The sequence below is a fragment of the Rattus rattus genome, chromosome 14 (genome assembly GCF_011064425.1).
Source record: "Rattus rattus isolate New Zealand chromosome 14, Rrattus_CSIRO_v1, whole genome shotgun sequence".
NCBI lineage: Eukaryota > Metazoa > Chordata > Mammalia > Rodentia > Muridae > Rattus > Rattus rattus.
The window spans coordinates 7,147,637-7,168,166 of record NC_046167.1 but is presented as its reverse complement, the minus strand read 5'-3'; the positions used below and the strand labels follow the sequence as shown (position 1 = coordinate 7,168,166).

The window sequence follows — 20,530 nt, the reverse complement described above, 5'->3', positions numbered from 1 at the left end:
CATTTTGTTAAGTAAATGAATTCTTATTAGATTAAAATATGTCACCACATTCTTAACTATAAATATATATTCAATTATTAAAATGAAGGGGAAGTATAAATATTCTTAATACCAATTTAATGCCAAAACTAATTTGAATTTCTCACAAAAAAGATAGTACAAGTCAGATATATTAGCTATAACCTGTACAAGACTCTGACTTAAATTTAAAATTAGCTCAGTCAAATTTAGCCATTAAGTTATGAGTAAATGAGGCTGTGTGGATGACTTGGTTGATAAGAACACTTGTTATACAATCTTAAGGGTCTGAGTTCAAATCCCCCAAAATCTTAACAAAAGCTGGGTGTAGTCACATATGCTCCTGGAACCCTAGTTGAAAGTAGAGTTTACTAAGGTTTCATGGCCAGCAGAACAGTTACAGGTTCGGTGAGAAATTTTGTCTGGAGGGGAAAAGACACAACAGTGAGAGGACAGGACATTGGATTTCCTCCTCTTGCCCCTGTATTCCCAGGCTACCACAATCACATATGGGTGTGTACCACATATTTACTCCACACATAAACTCACACACACACACACACACACACACACACACACACACACACACACACAGTAAATTGTTTAAACAGTGAAAGCAAATCAACTGTTACATGAAAAACAAAAGGCACAGAATAAAAAGTTGGTCACAACACTTAGGAAACATTGTCAGGGCCTGCTCAGGGTTGAAACTGCCGGCTCATGGTCATAAATGTGACGTAAAAAAGTAGATAGAATAGAAAAAGTATTCCATTTAAAAGAAAGAATATGACCCAAGATCTTATAGACCCAGTACTTCCCAAGTCAGACTGTTTTGGCGTGATCTAATCATACATAACTGAAAATCCCTCCAAAGCCCACTCAGGCTTACTGGAGGGACTCACATGGCTCAGAAAAGCTGTTATGTTCCAAGATGCCATTTATTGTAGGGAAAAACTGAATTAAAGTAGGGATTGGGATAAGATTCGTAGGACATAGCCCAGTGGACCTGTAAGACTAGGCTCTAGCTTCCACCTGCCCAATGTGTTGTCAACAAAAAAGCTCACACTGCCTTGAGCTGTAGGGTTCTCATTGAGGATCAGTCCTACAGGGATAGAATATGCCTGACAAGAACCTTCTTGGTAATTCAGGTTCCAGCTCGTCAGAAGTCAACCTGTTCACAATAGACCAGGAATCTATCCTAGAATAAACTCTAATGTCCACAATAAGTCATGTTGTCAGGGTAGTCTGTCCTGTACAGCCCAAAAATTAAGATCACACTTCTGTCAAGCCTGTTATTCCAGGACCTAAAGCAGTGGTCCTGAACTTGTGGGCTGTGACCCCTTTGAGGGACAAATGACCCTTTCACGGGGTCATATATCAAATATCCTGCATACTGTACATTTACATTAAGATTCATACCAGTGTCAACATTTCAATTATGAAGTAGCAACAAAAATAATGTTTGGATGGGCATCAGCAGAACATAAGGAACTGTATTAAAGGGTCACAGGAAGTTGAGGACCATTGATTTGAAGATTATCCCCTGGAAATTCTTTGAAAAGATTTAAAACTGAGTTTTCTACACAATCAAGAGTTTATGAAATGGGAATCTATCAATGAAAAAATAAGAAATCTTTTTTAAATGGTGACTACAAATAATTTGTATGCTTTCGTTTTAGTGGTTAAGTAGGAAAATGGGGGAAAGAAAGTGACTATTATATCACACTGATTTGTTCGTTTGATGTGGGCTTATACCATTGTCGTATGGTGTGTTCAACCTCAGGGGAGTGGTGCATTGTTATATGTGATGCTGACTGTGGAACCGCGAATGAGTGATTTCACCCTGTAACCGGAACACTGTGTCTCCAGTACTCAGCCCATCAGAAAAAAGTTGGTATTGCTCTATACCGAAAGATCTGAGCAGTGTCTGTTTACCCATCTTTGTCTTTCTGTTTCTCTCTTTGCATGCTATGCATCCCTCCTTCGTCTCCAATGGCCTCTTCTTTGAAGATGCTCGAGTGGATTCGATCGCCATCGGCAGGACTGGGTGGACAGTGGATGCCCTGAAGAAGTACAGGTAGGCTCTTTTGTAAATCACTGGGACCAGTTCGACATAACATGTGACATTATAACCTAAGTACCATGGTATCTAATTTAGTTATTTAAAAAACTTAAGAGGCTGAAATTGATTCTTTAATGAGTGTCAAACATTGGGATAAGCCATTTGCATGTATTACCTCAGTTTGTTCGTACCCAAAGGAGGGAGTAGGGATGAGAGGATGTGGGGCTGGAGTTTGCATGAAAGCTCACAGCATTACACACCTGGCTAGGGAACTGGAGATCTGGGATTTGAGCTTGTCTGCACCAAAGGCAGATTTCTTAATTATTTGTTCTTTTCGTCATTAAAGGGCTCGTTGCTCCTCTTTTAGTCTTAAATAGCAAAATAATGCTATGAGGGAAAGATTGATTGCAATGAACTGGGGTACTCTACTGAGAAGTGGTATAAAAATATGGTAATCCGATTATCAATTGTACATGAAAAAGCTATTCTAACCTGTTTATAGTTTTCCTGACTCTTAATTGTCCCTTTTCCCTTATTAGGTGTGAATGTATGCTGTATGAATGTATGGGCACCACATGAATGCATGCTATGCCCACAGTGGCCACAAGAGGGCATCCGACCCTTCTCTCGGAAGATGGAGTTACAGAGAGTAGTTAGCTGTACTGGTGTGGGTGTGGGAGATCCAGTCTACAGCGTTCTGCAAGAGTGGTGTGAGCTCTTAACCCCTGAGCCCCCTCTCTAGAAACTTCCTTTGTTAAGTTTTTTTTTTTTTTTGGTTCTTTTTTTCGGAGCTGGGGACCGAACCCAGGGCCTTGCGCTTCCTAGGCAAGCGCTCTACCACTGAGCTAAATCCCCAACCCCCCTTTGTTAAGTTTTAAGGCATACATTTTAATGACAATTTACAATGACACAAATTTTCTCAGCCAGTGAGTCTAGTTAAACCATGGAGCTAGTAAACCTAGCTGCCTTAGGAACAGCTAGGAATACTATAGGTTGGTAGGAGGTTTGTGAAAATACATTTGAGGTTAGATGACTCATAAAAATCTTGAGAAATGCCTCTGTGAGAACATTCTGGGGGGGTAAGAATGGACCTTAGAGATATGACAGTTGCCTTCAGTCAAATTCCAGTATCACTAAATAAAATTTAAAATAAATAAATAAAGGAGCGTTCATGAGAGTCACCATGGAGCACATGTGCAATCCTAGCACGCAGGAGGATTATGAATTTGAAGCTAACCTGAGTCGCATGGTGAAACTGTCCAAAATCCAACCAACGAGCCAATGTTGTTAAACTCTTATGTTCAGTGTTAATACTGATGTAACCTGATTTCTGACATTGACTCAGGTAATTAGAGTGTCTTATGGGGATCATCTATCTCAATTTTCTGACAGTGTTGCAGAGAGAGAGAGAGAGAGACAGAGAGAGACAGAGAGAGACAGAGAGAGACAGAGAGAGACAGAGAGAGACAGAGACAGAGAGACAGAGAGAGAGAGAGAGAGAGAGAGAGAGAGAGAGAGAGCGCACAGAGCGCGCTGATAAGTCCATGATTGTGCTTTCAGATCCTCGCATTTCTCATTGTTTTAATCAGTGTTCCTTTCACTTCAGTGAAACACACAGAGCAAACAGTAAGCTGGGGAAGAAAGGTCTTATTAGGCATACACTTCCACACCACTGTTCATCAATGAAGGAAGTCAGGGCAGGAACTCAAACAGGGCAGAAACATGGAAGCAGGAGCTGATGCAGAAGTCATGGAGGGGTGCTGCTTACTGGCTTACTCCCCATGGCTTGCTCACCCAGGACTACCAGCCCAGGGGTGGCACCACCCACAATGAACCCTCCCCCATCAATCCCAACTTTAAAAATGCCTTACAACCGCATCTTATGGAGGCGTTTTCCCATAACGTCCCCTCCTTTCAGATAGCTCTACTTTGTGTGAAGTTTACATAGACAAGCCAGCACCATCACGTAATCACAAGTTCCTCAAAGTATACTTCAGATGAATGTTCATAATTGTGTAAAGGTCCAGTCTGTGATCCAGACATTTATTAATCTTGTTCCAGAGTATTCTCCCTGTTAACTACACAGGGCAGAGAAAAGTCTCCCGGGTACATTGATAGAGAATTCACTGTGCTCTGTGGACTGTGATGGCATTGAGGAAGGTTAGAATCTAATGCATTCTGTAATAATCCATGTTTCCTGTCGTTTGTAATTAAATTACTCACATCACTAGCTTTGTGGTGAGCAGGTATGTAAACAAGTTCATCGGCTCCGGTCCATTTTCCTCGCATATGACGAGGGTTCCTTGTTCTCTCAGGTAGAGGATGTTGAGCTTCAGAAGTGAAGAAACCACAGCCACAGAAATGATACGTGGGAAAACAACAGTGTTTTCCAGCGAGGAATCACTGAGAAGTTGTGCTCTTAAAAGGGCAAGACTGCTACAACAGGGGCAAACATACTCCTGGTCATTGATAGTTCTGGTGCTTAAAGTTCACAGTGTAAATAGCATATACTCACTTTCACGTTGTACTTCAGAATTAAAGTAGTCTCACTATAAAGTTAGATTTAAAATATACAAAAAGAAACATAAAATATTTTCTAGATTCTTACTTCCCTTAAACCAACTATTTCTTCTACCACCATTAGCACCATCACCGTGGTCCCCACAGTATTGATAATTGATAACAGCTAATTGATAACAGCTCTGGCCTAGGCTATTGCAAGAGCTACATATTGGCCTCGGTTTCACAACCTAAAACCACTGTGATTTTTCCAACACAATGTGTAGCTATGACACCTCTGACTAAAATCCACCACGTTGTATGTGATATTCTATCTCACTGAACCAAGTGAGCTGGTAACTTGTGCCTATGGAAAACGTTTCATAATGTGCACATGGGTTATAGCCATGTGGTGTGTGTGTGTGTGTGTGTGTGTGTGTGTGTGTGTGTGTGTGTGTGTGTGTGTGTGTGTGTTCCAGCATGTTTTACTACCATGAATTGCCTGGGCAAGCCATGTGGATGCTGAAATTTGATCAAGTTTCCTAAAGAGCAGCTAGTACTTTTACCTACTGAGCCATCTTGCTAACCCCTGCTGTCAATACTTTATAAACTTATTCTTTCAAGTATCCTAATCTGTGTTGTTCACATTAAAGTCTTCATTCTAGTGTATGCTTGTGTGGGCACTTTAGTTTCTAAATTTCACTTCAGTTTTGATAGTACGCACAAGTTGTTCATTGGTTTGGCTAACTCTGTCATACTCTTTTTCTTTGTGTTTCTTTTCATTTCCTGTAATTGGAAGGGTGTATTAATTTTATCATAATCTTCCTAATGCCTAAGTAGATAATGATTTCTGCTGAAGATAGTTTGCGTATAAGACTGAGGGTTTCATATATATATATCTTTTAAAATGTTGCTTAATGTATATTGTTCCTATTGTCTTTAGAGCCTATGGGCTTTGTTTGAGGAGGAGGGGTATGCAAAAACAATGAAAAGACATGTTCAGAGATTTTCTTTCTGTCTCGAAAATCCTAATAATAATGCTCTTAAACTTACAATGTATACACAAGTAACTTATTTTGTAAATGGGAAAGTAAACCAAATCTAAGATTTTCCCTTAAACACAATACTGCTCATTGAAAGCTATAGACAGCAAATTCAATCCCAGACGTCTTTGTTTTGAGGTGTCTGGAACATCCACATGCACATGTCCTTTCAATGGGAGAATATTTGAACTTGGCTTTGAGGAGAAGAATGTTAACTTGAGGTGCATATTTGTGAACATTCAACACCAGGATGTTAAATTAAACCGTGGGAATAGATACGGAAGTGGAAGAAAGGCACAGAATGAAAAAGGGAGGTTCCAGAAATGTAGGTGAAAGTCACAGCCTAAAAAGAAACATAAAATGGAAGCAAAGGAGCCGGAAGGAGTAGGAACGGAGTCAGAAGATTGGTGAACATGTGTCACAGAAACGAAAATGATAGTGGGTGTCTGCGATCACTACTGTGAACTAACCATAGGTTACCCCTGGGATATTCAGTAGCTATGAAAATACATGGGCATACTGATGGGAGAAGTTCCACTTCGGACTGGGTAGGACTGTAATTAAATGGGGAAGCTGAGAGTCTGGGATGACAAAGTTACCTTGAATTCCTTGCAAGCCTGAACAAGACTGGATGAAAAAGTAAAAGAGGGCAAGGTCAGGATGTGTTGTGGAGCAATAGGAGCATGGAATATAAGATTATGTACATTTGCATGTTAGCTGTAACAAGTCATCAGAGAATCGCAAAGGTCTCATGTTGAAAAGCAAACATTTCATCTGAAGGGCAAGTTCGAAAAATCTGAGGAAGTGGGCTGAGCTGAGCAGAGTTGGGGAGTTATATGTAAGGAATAATAGCTGTCCTCTGGAATAGAAGAAAGACGGGATGGATGCGTTCATGTTGAAACACATGGAATGATGTGTAAAGAAACCCTGCTGATGGCCTCTTTCATCAAGGAAATGAAAGGCAAGCCAAGGGCAAAACAAGGAGAACCACAGTGGATTGTGGTTATTAAGAAAAATGAAGGAAATGGTTCCATGACCTTTGAACATATGAGTATCCATTTATAGAATTATTTTCAGGCACCATTGATATTCTAAATGAGAAAGCAGATTAATCTGTAAGTTTCCACTTAGGGATAACTGTTCTGTCTGACCTGCCTTTGGAGTAGGCAAGATTAAGAAGGAGCCTTTACTTTGTACAGAATTGGGAACTTCCCAAAAAGGGGCTTAAAATGTAATGTTATAATGAGGTAGTTGGAGGCATTGAAAAGTTAGATGAAGGTGGTGAAGAAGGGGGGGCTAGAGTGAAACATTGTACATCCAGTGGAGAATTTCAGGAGAAAGATAGGCTAATAGGATGAAGCGTGATAAGCAAGCTTGGAGAGCAGGGGTAGAGATCTCCACCTGAAGGTCTGGAGTAGTGGATGACGGCTAGAGAGAGTCAGAGCTCCCATGATCATTGTGTCGCTGAGGACAAACAGCGACTTGAGAAAGAATAAAGCTGTAGTCTATCTGAATATTGAAAACAATAGCTATCCAGGTACTCTTCATTCACTGGTGAAAAGATTCTTCATCCTCCAGTAAAGACAAGGTGGTACTTACTGATACTTCTTAAATGTATCAGGAGGACGGCCCATGTTCAAAGTAGCCACCTATTCAGACCATTGGATTCTTAGAAGCAAAAATAGGTTCTTTACAATATCAACCTCTAATCAGAGGATTTGGAATTCTTACTAATGAAAACTATGGTACCTTTTTTGTAGGATATAAATTTTAAAAAAGATGTGTTTCCTCCCAATGTCTTCTGTTTAGCAGTGATAGAGAGAATTAGTCCGTATTTAAATAAGGACTTTATCTGTGTGGTTTTGGATATTTCATTGGAGAAAACAAAATTTCACATTTCTGATCAACCTGGAGTAGATGAATTTTGAAGTCATAGAAGAGCCAGGAACAGTTAGGCAGTGCTGAATTTATAGGACTGTCCATTTGGGGTAAAGAGAATATACTTTCCTTTCATGCATCCAATTAAATGTTAAACCTTTTCTATAGGAACATAGTTTCTTCTAACTCTCTTTTTGCCTTTTGACATTATATCTTTTGTAGCTATATCAAATAAACAAAGGAAAGGTAATAATACAAAAGTGTAAACAGGTGAACATGATTCCAAATATCTAAAGAAGTGTTTGATCTCGCCCCCTCCCATCTTTCAAACTTTGAAAATTAGCAAAAATACTCTAGCACAAAAAACAGTTTTCTGCTAATATCAATTTGGGATGTTTTTGTGCTTTACGGTCCACTTTCTCTGTAACTCTCAAAAGCATAAATGGTCCAGTCTGCTGATTTTCACCTCTGTGTCTCCTACTAGTCAAAGGAGAAGATGTGCGAGAACACAGAGCCAGGGGAGACGTCTCAAACTACCACGACCGCACAAACAACCACCACGCAATTCAGGGTCCTGACCACCACCAGGAGAGCTGTGACGTCGCAGATGCCTACCAGCCTGCCTACAGAAGGTACCTGCAAGATTGTTTGCTTATTTTTATAGAAAAGAAAAAGTTTAATTCCTGTTTCCTGGAGGAATAGAATATTGTTTGGCCAATTAACTTTCTAAAGGATTTTCCAGATTCAGAATTACGTGATCAGGAAACAAATGCTGGAATTCTTTACACATGGCAATCCTCTTCTTAAGCCTTAGTGGTTCTCCATGATCTGGCCTTTTGTTCTCCCTAGAAAAGAAACATAGGCTTCTGATCACTTAACCAAACCTAGAAATCATCAAACTACATCCCTGGTACAGGATTCAAATGAAATATGCATATAAAATGACTTGTTATGAAATTCTGCACAATAGATAATTTTACTCACATATTGTTATATAGTGTATTTTCTGAGTGCAATCAACAAGATTGAATATCACAAAACTGTCCTTGAAAGGTTCCTTCCATTTTGTATTTTGGGGAAGGAAAAGCTACTTAAATGTTTATGCCTAGGTGAAACTTGTGTGTGAAGAGAATATAATTGTCAATGTTTTATGACTTTCTATTCTACATGGTATTAGTAAGAAGTAGGGAAAAGTGTGATATTTGTTTAGGGTAGAATATTGTCAAAAATCCCTGCTCTCTCTCGAACAAGAAGATAAATTTGAGCCCTTAGATCTTAATTGAAACTAAGTGGATCTTAAAAAGGAAAAGAAATAAAGAGGGATGGAGAGTGAATGTCAAATGTGTTGTTTCTCTTCAAAGTAACACACAGTTAAATTCAAATTATTTTTAAATATTATTTTAAAGACTGTGAAAAGGTATTTCAATTGAAACCCCAACTTTCACAGTAAAATATAACCTTTGAAATGGAAAATTATGCTATATGTTTATACACTCAGAACAAAATCATTCTATGTTATTTTTTCATATTTTTACTGACCTTAAATTTTTAAGGAAAATCTTTAACTATTGTGTTTAACTAAGTGTTCCTGTAAATTTTTAATGCTTTCAGTCTTGATTTCAAGTAAATAAAATCTATTGTAAGTTGTTTTAGAAAGTTAAACTTGTACTTTGTGCTATAACTAGGTTTTATCATTCTCACAGGATTGAGTCTCAGATATGTCACTAGACTCTTAGCCTGTGAGTCTCTGTGAGAGATTGTATTGCTATGTCATGTAAAGTTAGAGCTTGCTCTCTCATTAAACTAGAAACTAGGCACAGTCAATTACAAAAAGCAAGTGTTCGTGTTAAAGCAGTTAATCCAGTTACCCAGTGTGAGATTCATGCACCTTTAGGCTCGTTTTCTCTTCTAATAACGCTCAACGTCTCTTTCAGATGACACGAAGATAGCACTGCATCTCAAAGACAGCGGAGGTAGGCGCCCACACCTCTCTTCAGTCCACACTTTAATTCCTTGTGTTCATTTTAACATAACAAAAGGGCATGTGGGATCGCAAAGACAGAATGAGGTTAGGTTTCATTCCTGTTAGTCTTTAACAAATGAAGAATTCAGTGGGTTGGGTTCAAAAATGAAACAAGATCCTAATCCTCGTGTTTGTCTACACAAGTGCGTGACCTCAGCCACCAGCGGTGAGGCAGGACAATCATCTTCCCTATCGCTCGGTTTGTCTCCCTTTTCTTGTGTATGAGTGTGTAGTTATCTGCAGTTTCAGGAGCATGGTTCAAAAGGGTTGTTTTGTTTTGTTTTGTTCTGCTTGTTTTTTACTGAACTGTATGGTTGGGTGTTTTGTACATACAATCAAAAAGTAGGACAGTTAATATGAAAGTATATATTGTGCTAGGGTTTTTCTAGGTGCTATGATGCAGAGAACAGAATTTAAATATTCATAAAACATCATACCGCTAACAAAGGTTTTGCAAGAGTACTTAAAGGTATGTATACTGGTACTTGAAATTTTTAAGAAAGTGGGTTCCTAACTGAACAGTACCCAGAAAATATTATATTTTTAAAAATAGTTATCTTTTATTAAACTGTAGTAGCGCATGGGTGTGCTAGATATTGATTAAAACATAGTTTTTATAAGAAATGCTTTTTTTGTTCAAGAAAGGGTTGTAACTTAATAATAGTGTGTCTCACACAGACAGGAGAGCATCTTGACACTGACCTATGCATGGGTTACTTCTGTGTAGGCTCCTATGATTCATTAGCTGAGGTAATATGATCAAAAGTTGAAGATCAGCCTTAGACCAGTAAGAAGTGGTCTCAAAAATAGCAACAAAAAGTAGCAGTGTCGGTGGGGGATGGGTAGGTAGATGGACATGTGAATTTAGATATAGAGATGCTAGCTAGTCACAGATGATATAGTTGGGAATGTTTCTCTTGTAATCATGGAAAATAGTTCTTAAAGTCAATCTGTGTTGAATAGCTAGTCTCAGATGAATGTTTATATGTGTGCAAATCTCTAGAGTTTACATCAGCACATCCAAAAGGGGGGGGGAGGGACAGCTTAACTCCTCAATAAATGTCATTGCTGCAGTTGTCCGTTGTTTCATATTTCCCTAACTTGTTTGATGTGCTGATTTCTCATTCATTGTTGCATTAGTTCAGTAAATGAATGCATTTTCAGATGGCCACTGTGGGCTACAGTTGTAAACATCTGAATCCATAGGTTTCCGAAGACATTAGCAATTTCCCCATTCAAAATTTCCCAGAGAATGATGCCATCAGATGCTATCAGATGCTGTTCCCAGGGAATGAGCGATTTCTTTTTATCCTGAGTCCTAATTTGGAGACAGCATTTCAAGAATGTAGAATTGCATCCTGGGATGGGGTGTTTGTCCCCACTGCTGGCTGTTTATTTCTCTAGTCCTCTCTTATGTAAAGGGGGCTTCCAGAGAGGCTCCCATGGCTTCTGTTTCTGTTATATTTGTGATGTTAAAAATTTTAATATGGGTAGAAGTTTCCAAAACAAAAACAGAAAGAGAATGAAAACAGAGAGACAAACAAAGATAACTTAAGAGTAGTGGGTGATGAGTAGTGATGGCACTCCATGTAGGAGACTCCCTGTCAGTGATGGCTTCATAAAACTGCTTCTTCCTCATAATAAAGGTCTCTCACATTCACCCTGAACATAAAGAATGTCAAAAGACTATTTCACTTACACTCACTGCATTAACATTCTTTTCCTAAAATAACTGATTATACTTATTAATGTTTAAAGTAAACTTCCTTTCCTATATAATGAATTGCACATTAGTTTTAATTTCATCCGTTCTGCTGAAGGCAGGATGCATGAATGCTCCCTTGAAATGCAGTGACATCATATTCAGTAGGATCTACTCTCTAAAACCAAGATATATCCTGTAGATTGTGTTCAAATTTTAATTTAGAGTTCTTCAATCCTTCTTAGCGTCCCTAAAAGTTCCTGTTCAATTATCCTGAAAAGAAAGCCTAGGTTGTGTGTGTGGCATTCCTGGCCATGTGGATAATGGTTTTATGCATGTAAAGCAAATCTCTATTGGGTTTTAGATCCCAGCGACTATTGATTAGAAGAGCTGTACCTTTTAAGAATGACTACACTGTATTTATTAGCAGGCATGACCATTAAAGGCCTTTCCTGACATTTGAATAGGTTGTCTTTAAATGGCACAGCTACCTAATTAGAAACGTAAATGTCTTCAGAATGCAAACCAGAGACAGTTATATCCAGGACAGAAGAGAGGTGTGCTAGCCAAATCAAGGGGCATGGTTTTTAATGGAGACAGGAAGTTTTCAACCAGAACTCAACTCAACTTAACAAACCTAACTGTTTTTATTGTTTTTGTTTTTGTTTTTTGTTTTGTTTTGTTTTGTTTTGTAACGCCAAAATTGTGAAAGTTAGTTCAAGGTCCAAAAACTTGAGCAGACCTCATTATTTTTAAATTATCATTAGATCTATCAAAGCATCTGAAATTACATTCTTTATTGATTGCCTTAGAGGGTTTTTTATTGGATTGAGTGGAGTTTTCTGTCTAAAAATGTTAGATCATATATTTTTTTAAATTAGTAAATTTATTTATTCACTTTACATCCTAATCATATCAGCCTCCTCTCCTTCCAGTACCAACTTCAGCCCCTCCCCCTACCTTTCTTTCCCTTTGAAAAGAGGGAGGACCCCTGTGTACCAACCCACCCTGGCACACCAATCACTGCAGGACTAGGCACATCCTCTTCCACTGAGGTCAGACAAGGCAGCCCGGTTAAGGGAAAGGGCTCCACAGGTAGGGAACAGAGCCAGGGCCAGCCCTGACTCCAGTTAGTGGGGGACATCCATGAAGACCAAACTGCACATCTGCTCATATGTATGAGGTGGCCTAGATCCAAACCATGTATGCTCTTTGGTTGGTGGTTCAATCTCTGGGAGCCCCCAAGGATCTGGGTTAGTTAACTCTGCTGATTTTTGTGGAGTCTCATCAGTCTAGGTCCTCAATTCTTCTCCAAACTCTTCCAAAAGATTCCCTGAGATGTGTCCAATGTTTGGGTATGGTTCTCTGCGTCTGATTTGGTCAGCTGCTGGGTAGATCCTCTCAGAAGACAACTGTCTTCTTATGCTCAGCACCTGTCTGCAAGCATAACAGAATATCATTAATAGTGTCTGGGGTTGGTTGGGCATACATTTAAAGTCTCAGCACCATACACAAGTCTGATGTAGAGTACAAGCCCACCAAGACAGTAAGTCCTTCTTATTGCTAGAAAGTCACTAAACTAGGATCCCCAAAAGCTGAATTTTCTGAGTAGGAAGGTGATGTCTGGGTTAAGAGATGATGAAATTGCTGCATTGGTGCAGGTTGGTTAAGCTAATTCAGGGGCAAATGTCTCAGGAGTGAATGGTGTGAAAAGCCAACAGAGATGAGCTCTGGTGCTCCTAAGGAAGGGTTGGTTAATTCACATTGTGTTCTGTTTCCTATTTCTGAGCTTAATCCAAAGACATCTTGTTTGAAGATAAATGTTAGAGCTTTATTCTGAACCCCCCCCCACTTTTTTTGTTTGTTTAGTCTGTAGTGGCAGATCAAGTGTGTACTGTTACATTTATCCTTCAGTCAAATTACCTTCTGTCTCACATACATAAATCATCAAGGCGACAGGTCTTCCTCTGTGTTTGTGTTGCCTTGTGTTTTTCATCTACTTCCTTTGTGTAGATCACAGTCTCAGAAGTAAAGGGAGACTGTTATTTCTTTTTGACAGGCTATTGAATATCTATCACCTTCTGTTTGGAACACTGTAAAATATCTTGACATTTTGTTTTATCTCTGGCTTTGTATGGCTACTTTTCATGCTAGCCCTAATTCTATTCTGAGCACACATCTAGTATAACAGTGAAGACTTCTTATGCTTTGAATGTCTGGAAAGTGCCCTGGGATTAAAGTTTTCTCTCCTCGATTCTTTTAGAGTTACAGTTCTCATCTTTATAATGAGTTCATGTAGTTGTTTGCTAATTGTATTATTCTGGTTCACCAAAAGATTCTAAGCTGGAACTGTCCCAAACCAATTAAATTTTAACCTCTGGGCTTAGGTCCCAGAGTTCAACACTACCACTGATTGCAGAAGAAAGTGGTTTGGTGAGCACTTCATCAAAAATATGGAACATCAGAAGCATTGTGCTAGGGAATCTTGTCCAAATATATACATTTTAGCAGGGGTGTAGAAGCATGGGACTGTAGTCTCAACCAATCAGAAAGATAAGAAGGAAAGGGTCACATACCAAGGCTTGTCTGGGATACAGAGGGAGTTCAAGGATAGCCTGGAAAAACTAGTGATAACCTGTATGGAAATAACAGGTAGGAAGAAGACCAAGGTTGTACAACAGGGAGATAATGCTTGTCAGTAAAACATAAGACCATAATTTAATCCAGTAGAATCAGTCAAATTCTGATACTGATTGCCTCCATGATTCCACTGTATTTCTAACAAACTCTAGACTAATGACATTGTCACCTCTTCTCAAAGCTTACCTGATTATTGAGAGTTGAGAGGGGTCTCGAGTTCTTCATGTCCGATCCTTAGAATAAGAATGGCCCATGTATCTCTGAATCTACTCGTCAGTCTCTACACTAAAGCTATTGCTATATACACTAAACACATTAGCTGTTGGCAAAGAGAAATCAGCTCCATTTTCATCTTGCTTCTTGGATACAAAGGACCTGAAAGCTTCATTTCTGTTGCACCTGAAACTCCTCTGAATCCAGTGTGTGAGATTTAGCCTATCTAAGATGTCTTAAACATTTATGTGTTTTAGTAAACATGGATATTCTTTCTTTCTTTTCTTGAACCAAATGAAATTACTGCTTTAAAATTGGTTTTACCTTAAAAGTTGTAACTTCATTGCTTTACCTAATAGCTTGAAAAATTGTTCTCCAGCATGGGAAAAGGGAAAAACAAAACCATCACACCATAATGTGCCTTTATCTTCTATGTCGGTGTGTAGATAGGATTTTAGTCAGTTAGAATTTCTACTGCTAGTAGAAGATAAAATAAAATAATAGCGTAGAACCTCTGGGAAGAGGTACATGTGCCCTTCAAGGCACTGGCAATATATTTTCCCTTAACTATTTGCAAATGACCTATTATGTCCATCTGATCAATAACTACTTTCTTTTTTATCCAATTTTATACCTATCTGCCCAATTCGTGGACTGGCAACTATTCTTCCAGAAGAAAGCAACTTGCATATAAGACTTTGAAACCTAACACTGTCAGTGAGCCCAGAAACCAGTTTTATGTACATGACATGTCAGTGTGTAAGCCATGCGTGCTGTTTTACATGAGAATGCTACCCCTTAGAGGGTAATATATTTAAAAGATTGCTGTCCACTTGGTGGACCTGTTTCAGAAGGATTAGGAGGTGTGGCCCTGTTGGAAAGATGTGTCACTGGAGGGTGCAGAGTAGGCTTAGAGGTTTGAAAAACCCACATCATTCCCAGTTAGCTCTCTGTGACTCCAACTTTTGGATCTGAATGTGAGCTCTCAGCTCTAGTGCCATTCCTGACCAAATGTTCCCATACCTCCCCCCACCATGATAGTAATGGACTTTAACTTTCTGAGACTATTAGTCCCCCAATAAACTCTTGTATAATTTGCCTTACTCATAGTGTCTTATCACAGCAATAGAAAAGTAATTAAGACATCAGGTGTGGAACATCTATAATCCTAGTCATTCGGAAGTAAAAGTAGGAGGGTCAGGAATTAGAGGTTAGCTACACAGTAGGTTTGAAATCAGGCTGGACTTCCTGAAACCCTGCCTCAAAAAACAAACCACACCAAGCCAAAAAAACAAAACAAAAAACTGTGAGAAGTGAAGAGGGAAAAAGAGGAATGGGATGTGGATGGGGGCAGAGGGAGACAGAGACAGAGAGAGTAACTGTCCTCTAGGCTGTACAGTTACGCAGTAAGTTCTGTTCATCTGTGTGTAAATAAGCAGTGCTTAGTTCTCATGTAATACAGTGATAATTTTTTTTAAAGTAATGCTTCAAAAACACTAATGTATTTTAACAGTTTGTTGTTCCATTAGGACTAATTTCTTCAGTTTTCTCCTTTGGTATTCAGATAATACTTGGAAAAATTTACTTCTGACTTGTCCAGTAAAAGACAAAGGTTAATTACTTAACAGAAATTCAAAAGTGTTGTAAGCTGTCGCCAAATGTTATTATTTTAAATACAATAATGAATTAGCAATTTGTTTCACAAAGTTTAAGCTGAAGTACTTTTAATGCATGTTAACATTTATGCTTAGCAACCACAACAGAAAAAAAAAAACAGTTTGAAAATGTTAAGTTGAAAATCTTGGAGATATTTAAATTAAGGGTAAACTGTATTTGTTGAACCTAAATAAAGCAGGAGAGAAAGAATAGTGGGACCCAACAGGCAGATCCACCCAAACAGACATACCAGAACAGCAAAATGGCAACCCAGTTTCATAATAGTTGTCTTAAATGGAAATAATAACTGGGCATTACTTATCAAATTGGCATCTTCAAAAGCAAGGGGCACAGCCGAAGGCTAGGAAACAGAGGGCTTCGGGGATGACCAGTTTATATTGGATAACCAAGTCAGGGGTACGTCCCTCCGAGATGCTGATTCTCCCTTCCTCCCCATAGTCATCAGTTGCCTGTAGTTCTTTGTCCAGGGGTGGGATCTTGCTTATGCAGCCATTTTTAGCTGGCTTCTGGTATTCTGCTATTTAAAAACTCACTGGCCCCTCTTCTGTGATGTTCCCTGAGCCATAGATACAAAAGCTGCAGATGTATCCACTGGAGCTGGCTCTCCACAATCCACTGATTTCTGGGTGGTAACTAGGTACTGTTTTTCATAATGGTCCCCATTCGCTATATGAAGAATCCACCTGCATGAAGAATAATGTATACACCTATCAGTGGGTGAAAGAATAAGATTTAGAATGTAGTTTAGTATGCATACTGGGCTAGCAAAATGGTGACAGTAGATTTTTGTCCTAAGATTCATGATCTCACAAGTCCAGGACAATTAACTCTGTATCTAGTTAATGCTTCTACCCTTTGAGCTGTCTTCACAAGCACCAAATCCCACATCGTGATATAGAAAAAAAGTTTCTTGAATGTACATAGTTCCTTAAGTTTGCGACTTTGCAAATGTTTCAGTAATATAAATTTTACCTTGATTTCAGAAAAAGAGAAAAGAAAACATTTTAGTACGCTTCTTATCAAAGTACACTACTTTCTCTGTATCTTCCTTAAGAAAATGCTTCCAGGGGTATCGAAGTTCCTTACTAAAGCCAAGAGCTGTACTTTTCAGTGAGTCGCTTCACTAAGATTAATAAATAGTTGTAAAATTGGACAGTTGTAATTATTTGAAATATGTTCAAAATAGTAACTTTCTATTTAGTAGCAAATAATAATAAATTTAGCTAATTACTGAGGTATTACACAGGCAGTTTCTGAGGGGCTCGGCATCTTTAAACTTGGCCTCTCAGTGGTGTATCTTCCTAGTCCTGTGACCCTTTAATACAGTGCCTGATGCTATAGTTGACCCCAGCTATAGATGTATTTCCATTGCTACTTCCTGTATTGCTACTGTTATGAATCATAATGTAAATATGTTTCCAATGGTCTTAGGTAACCCCTGTGAAAGGGTCCTTTGATCCCCAAACAATATTACTCTGTAAGTAAAAGATTTTGATGCACAAGCCTCATAGCCTGAGTTCACCACATAAAGGTGAAAAAAAGAGGCCCTATCCCAATTTGTAGGGTTGGACTCTGATCAGCATGCATCACACACACACACACACACACACACACACACTCCCAAGCATGTGCAAATGCAACGGGCTTGTACACAGACGTAGACACACAAGCACACATGTGAACACACACGTATGCCATAAACATTTTGAAATATTAACAGACTAGGACACATCTAGGAAACTGGAACCTATATTAAGAACCTGAAAACTGAGTTATGAAAGATTAGAAAAAGCGTAAGCCATCAGAGGAAAACTGAATTTGGTCAAGGTCCTGATAGCAAGTATGAAAATTAAAAACAGAGGCTGGAAACAAACACGCTACAAAACCAGATCAGTCACAAGGGGAAGCTTCCAAGGGAGAATCAGTTTAGTCAAGAACTTTATCATGTGATTTTTCCATTACTTGCTTAAATATATAAATGGCTTAAATTGTATTCCACAAGGAAAGCTGTGTGCCTGTGTGTTTTTAATCAAAATGTGGAACATTGATATTTAAGGCATTTTTAGTTCAATTTCATTCCACAGAAAGAACATTTTGGCAAAGTCTATATAAGATTTATGGATTTTGAGCAAATTTGTACAAGTCTTTGCCCAATCCAGCAGGCCTTCAATCCCCAAAAGATATGAATAAGGTATGGAATTTATAGACTGAGGAATTTCAGTTTTAGGCCAGAAGAAGAGTTATTTCTAAATGGGACACAATTTCAGAAGAGAATTTTTAGTTTTCCTTTATTGTCAGACTTTGAGGATTGGTGAGATTTGGTAATAGACATTAGTCCTTTAGCAATGCGTTAAAATATATCATATTTATATATATTTGTCATATTTGAGATGCCTAATGCTAAATGTACAATATCATTATCATGCACATACAAATTCTAAGAAAACCACATAAAAAACCAGAAGACACAGTTTTAAAATCCACTGCATCCATTTGAAAAATGCAGGAAACTTTGTCCTTTTGCACGGCCGTCTCTCTCCTTTCTCTTTGTTTTTTAGGCTTTTCCTCCTATCAGTCATTTAGTCATGAGCGTTATCTGGAATAGAGCAAACAAATCAATTCCTATAAAGTCTTGGCTATTTTCTACGTTCATAACTCTGTGTGTTCACTGTATGGTGACAAATTTTCAGGCAGCAATAACAAATTGTCTTGACAGATGTGACAATTGTTGGTCCTCTGTGTCTGAATATTGATCATCACTCTATGAACTCTAAAAGCCGCAAGCCCTCCATGGGTCATTCAGAGTACCAGATGAGACTGTCTCACCTTTGACGCTATTGATCTTCTATGCCCCGTTTATGTTTAAAATCATTTCTTAAACACTATAAAATGCCTTCGCGATGTGGGCTCTTAATGTGTGTTTCTCATTGTCACTTCTTTGGACTGGAGGTCCCATTCATGTTGTCTTGCTGCTTTTCATCATTAATCCTCTTAGTTTGGTACTCAATAAAAAGCTGAAGGCAAGACTGAATAGTTTCATTATCTGGTATATGATATTGTATTGATTTTTCTTTGCTTTGGTTTGGTTTGCTTTGGGACATGATTTTTTTTCAAAAAGCCTACATGTCCAAATAACACATAAGAATTTTGATCTCATGACCAGATTCCTTTGCATCCATGCTTAAACATTTCCCTTTACAGACGCTATTGAGCAGTACAAGAAGTCTATACCTGAGGTATACGCAGAGGTTTTTTTGACTTGCCTCTGCCTGCGGATTTAACAGATCAGTGCTGATTATATTCCAAAGTTGACATTTTAGTTTATTATCTTTTCTGAGGAGGTATTTATTTCAGTTTGTTTGAGGGTCTTCCCTTTAGGTGCATGAATTACATCCAATGAAAGGTATTAGCAAGGACTTGCTTTTACTTTTCTACATTTTAGTTTGTTTTTGAGACACTCATAATTTTGATGACCTCTGCATGTTGTCTACAGGTAACCATGTGCATATCCTCTTGTATTGTTTGAGAAGTAATGAAAAATGAAGGACTTAGACTCCAAACCCATGAATGCAGATAGAAGTTCCAGTTCAGCAAGCTTTAACATCCCAATATCATCCTGGTTTCTCTGGATCCCTAAATCTTTAGAAAGCAGTGAGAATAAAAGCGCTTTTTACAGTATTTGTAGAATGATGAGAGAAGAAAACCTATTCATTAAATTACATCGAAGTCGAGGAATATGTTCTCCAAAAAAAAACACACGTGCCTTTGTCTCACACCACAAATGATCTCTAGGAATTGCTCTAAAATTAGCACAAACGTGCTTTGTAATATTTTGGAATTAAGTGTGACATTGCTCCTTAAATTGATTGTTTTAGGACAACACATCATTTGATACATCAGGGTCCCATGACATTCACAGGCCAATAAATATCTGTCTACAGTTTAATGGTGTTTGAGAAACTATGAAAATGGCATATTTTACTAAAACCATCATCTGAAATATTAGGAAAAGATTATTTATATAGCAACAAATCAGAGTTTATATAAAGAATGCTAGACATCACAGGGAGTCAAAACATCTCATAAAACAATGTAAATGCATTCCTTAGAGTGTGATAACAGACTTAAACCTGTTTATCAACCATGGCTGAGTAATGATGGGGAGAGCTGACATTTATGCCTAAAGAAACAGACTAAATGAAGTTTACAACCTTGAACTGGCAATTTAGGTCCTGCAATTTAGTAATAGTTTTAGTTTTGGTTTGCCTCTTACTGAGTAAAGCATATCCTCTGCCCTTTTCTCTCGGGCAGGAAAGCTGCTTATCTCTCCAGCAGCTCCGCCCTCTGTCTACTCGGGAAGTGATGGCCTGAGGTCAGCTCAGGGCTTCTATTTCCCTTCCATGTCCTGATGCATCAATCACATGAGGCTGAAATATGGTGCTGTGTTTACAAGGCTGTGGAGCCCATAGCGATACAAGAGAACAGACACTGTCTGTCCAGTGGATAAATAGAAGGGGGAGACGTAGAACATTAGACAGAGAGTGAATGGGGGCAGAAATGGGAGAATGGAGAGAAGGAGGAATTCAGAAAAGTAGAAGGACTAGGAAGAGATGATGGTAGAGAGAAGTGGAATTACACGTGCGGCTCGTAGAAACATTACAAATATTTCTTATAAGACTCAAGAATCCAATTTTACTACAGTGGCCCCATGGTAACATTTTAAATCGGTCCTGTTTTCTTACGAAAGCAACATGTCATAATCTTGGAAAATAATA

General features: G+C 38.5%; 1 protein-coding gene and 1 long non-coding RNA gene across 2 annotated transcripts in view; both read left to right on the top strand.

Moving 5' to 3' along the window:
* Plxdc2 (plexin domain containing 2) overlaps positions 1-8,584 on the top strand; it is a 186,248-nt gene extending 177,664 nt beyond the window's left edge. Inside the window, exons 10-11 of the mRNA XM_032885180.1 lie at positions 2,029-2,095; positions 7,985-8,584. Coding sequence (XP_032741071.1) covers positions 2,029-2,095; positions 7,985-8,164 — 247 coding nt within the window. The 3' untranslated portion in view covers positions 8,165-8,584. The remainder of the gene's footprint in view (positions 1-2,028; positions 2,096-7,984) is intronic.
* Positions 8,585-9,432: 848 nt separating this feature from the next.
* The window catches only part of LOC116883387, a 35,518-nt gene continuing 24,420 nt past the window's right edge, over positions 9,433-20,530 (top strand). The window contains exon 1 of the long non-coding RNA XR_004385755.1: positions 9,433-9,473. This is a non-coding gene — a long non-coding RNA (uncharacterized LOC116883387). The remainder of the gene's footprint in view (positions 9,474-20,530) is intronic.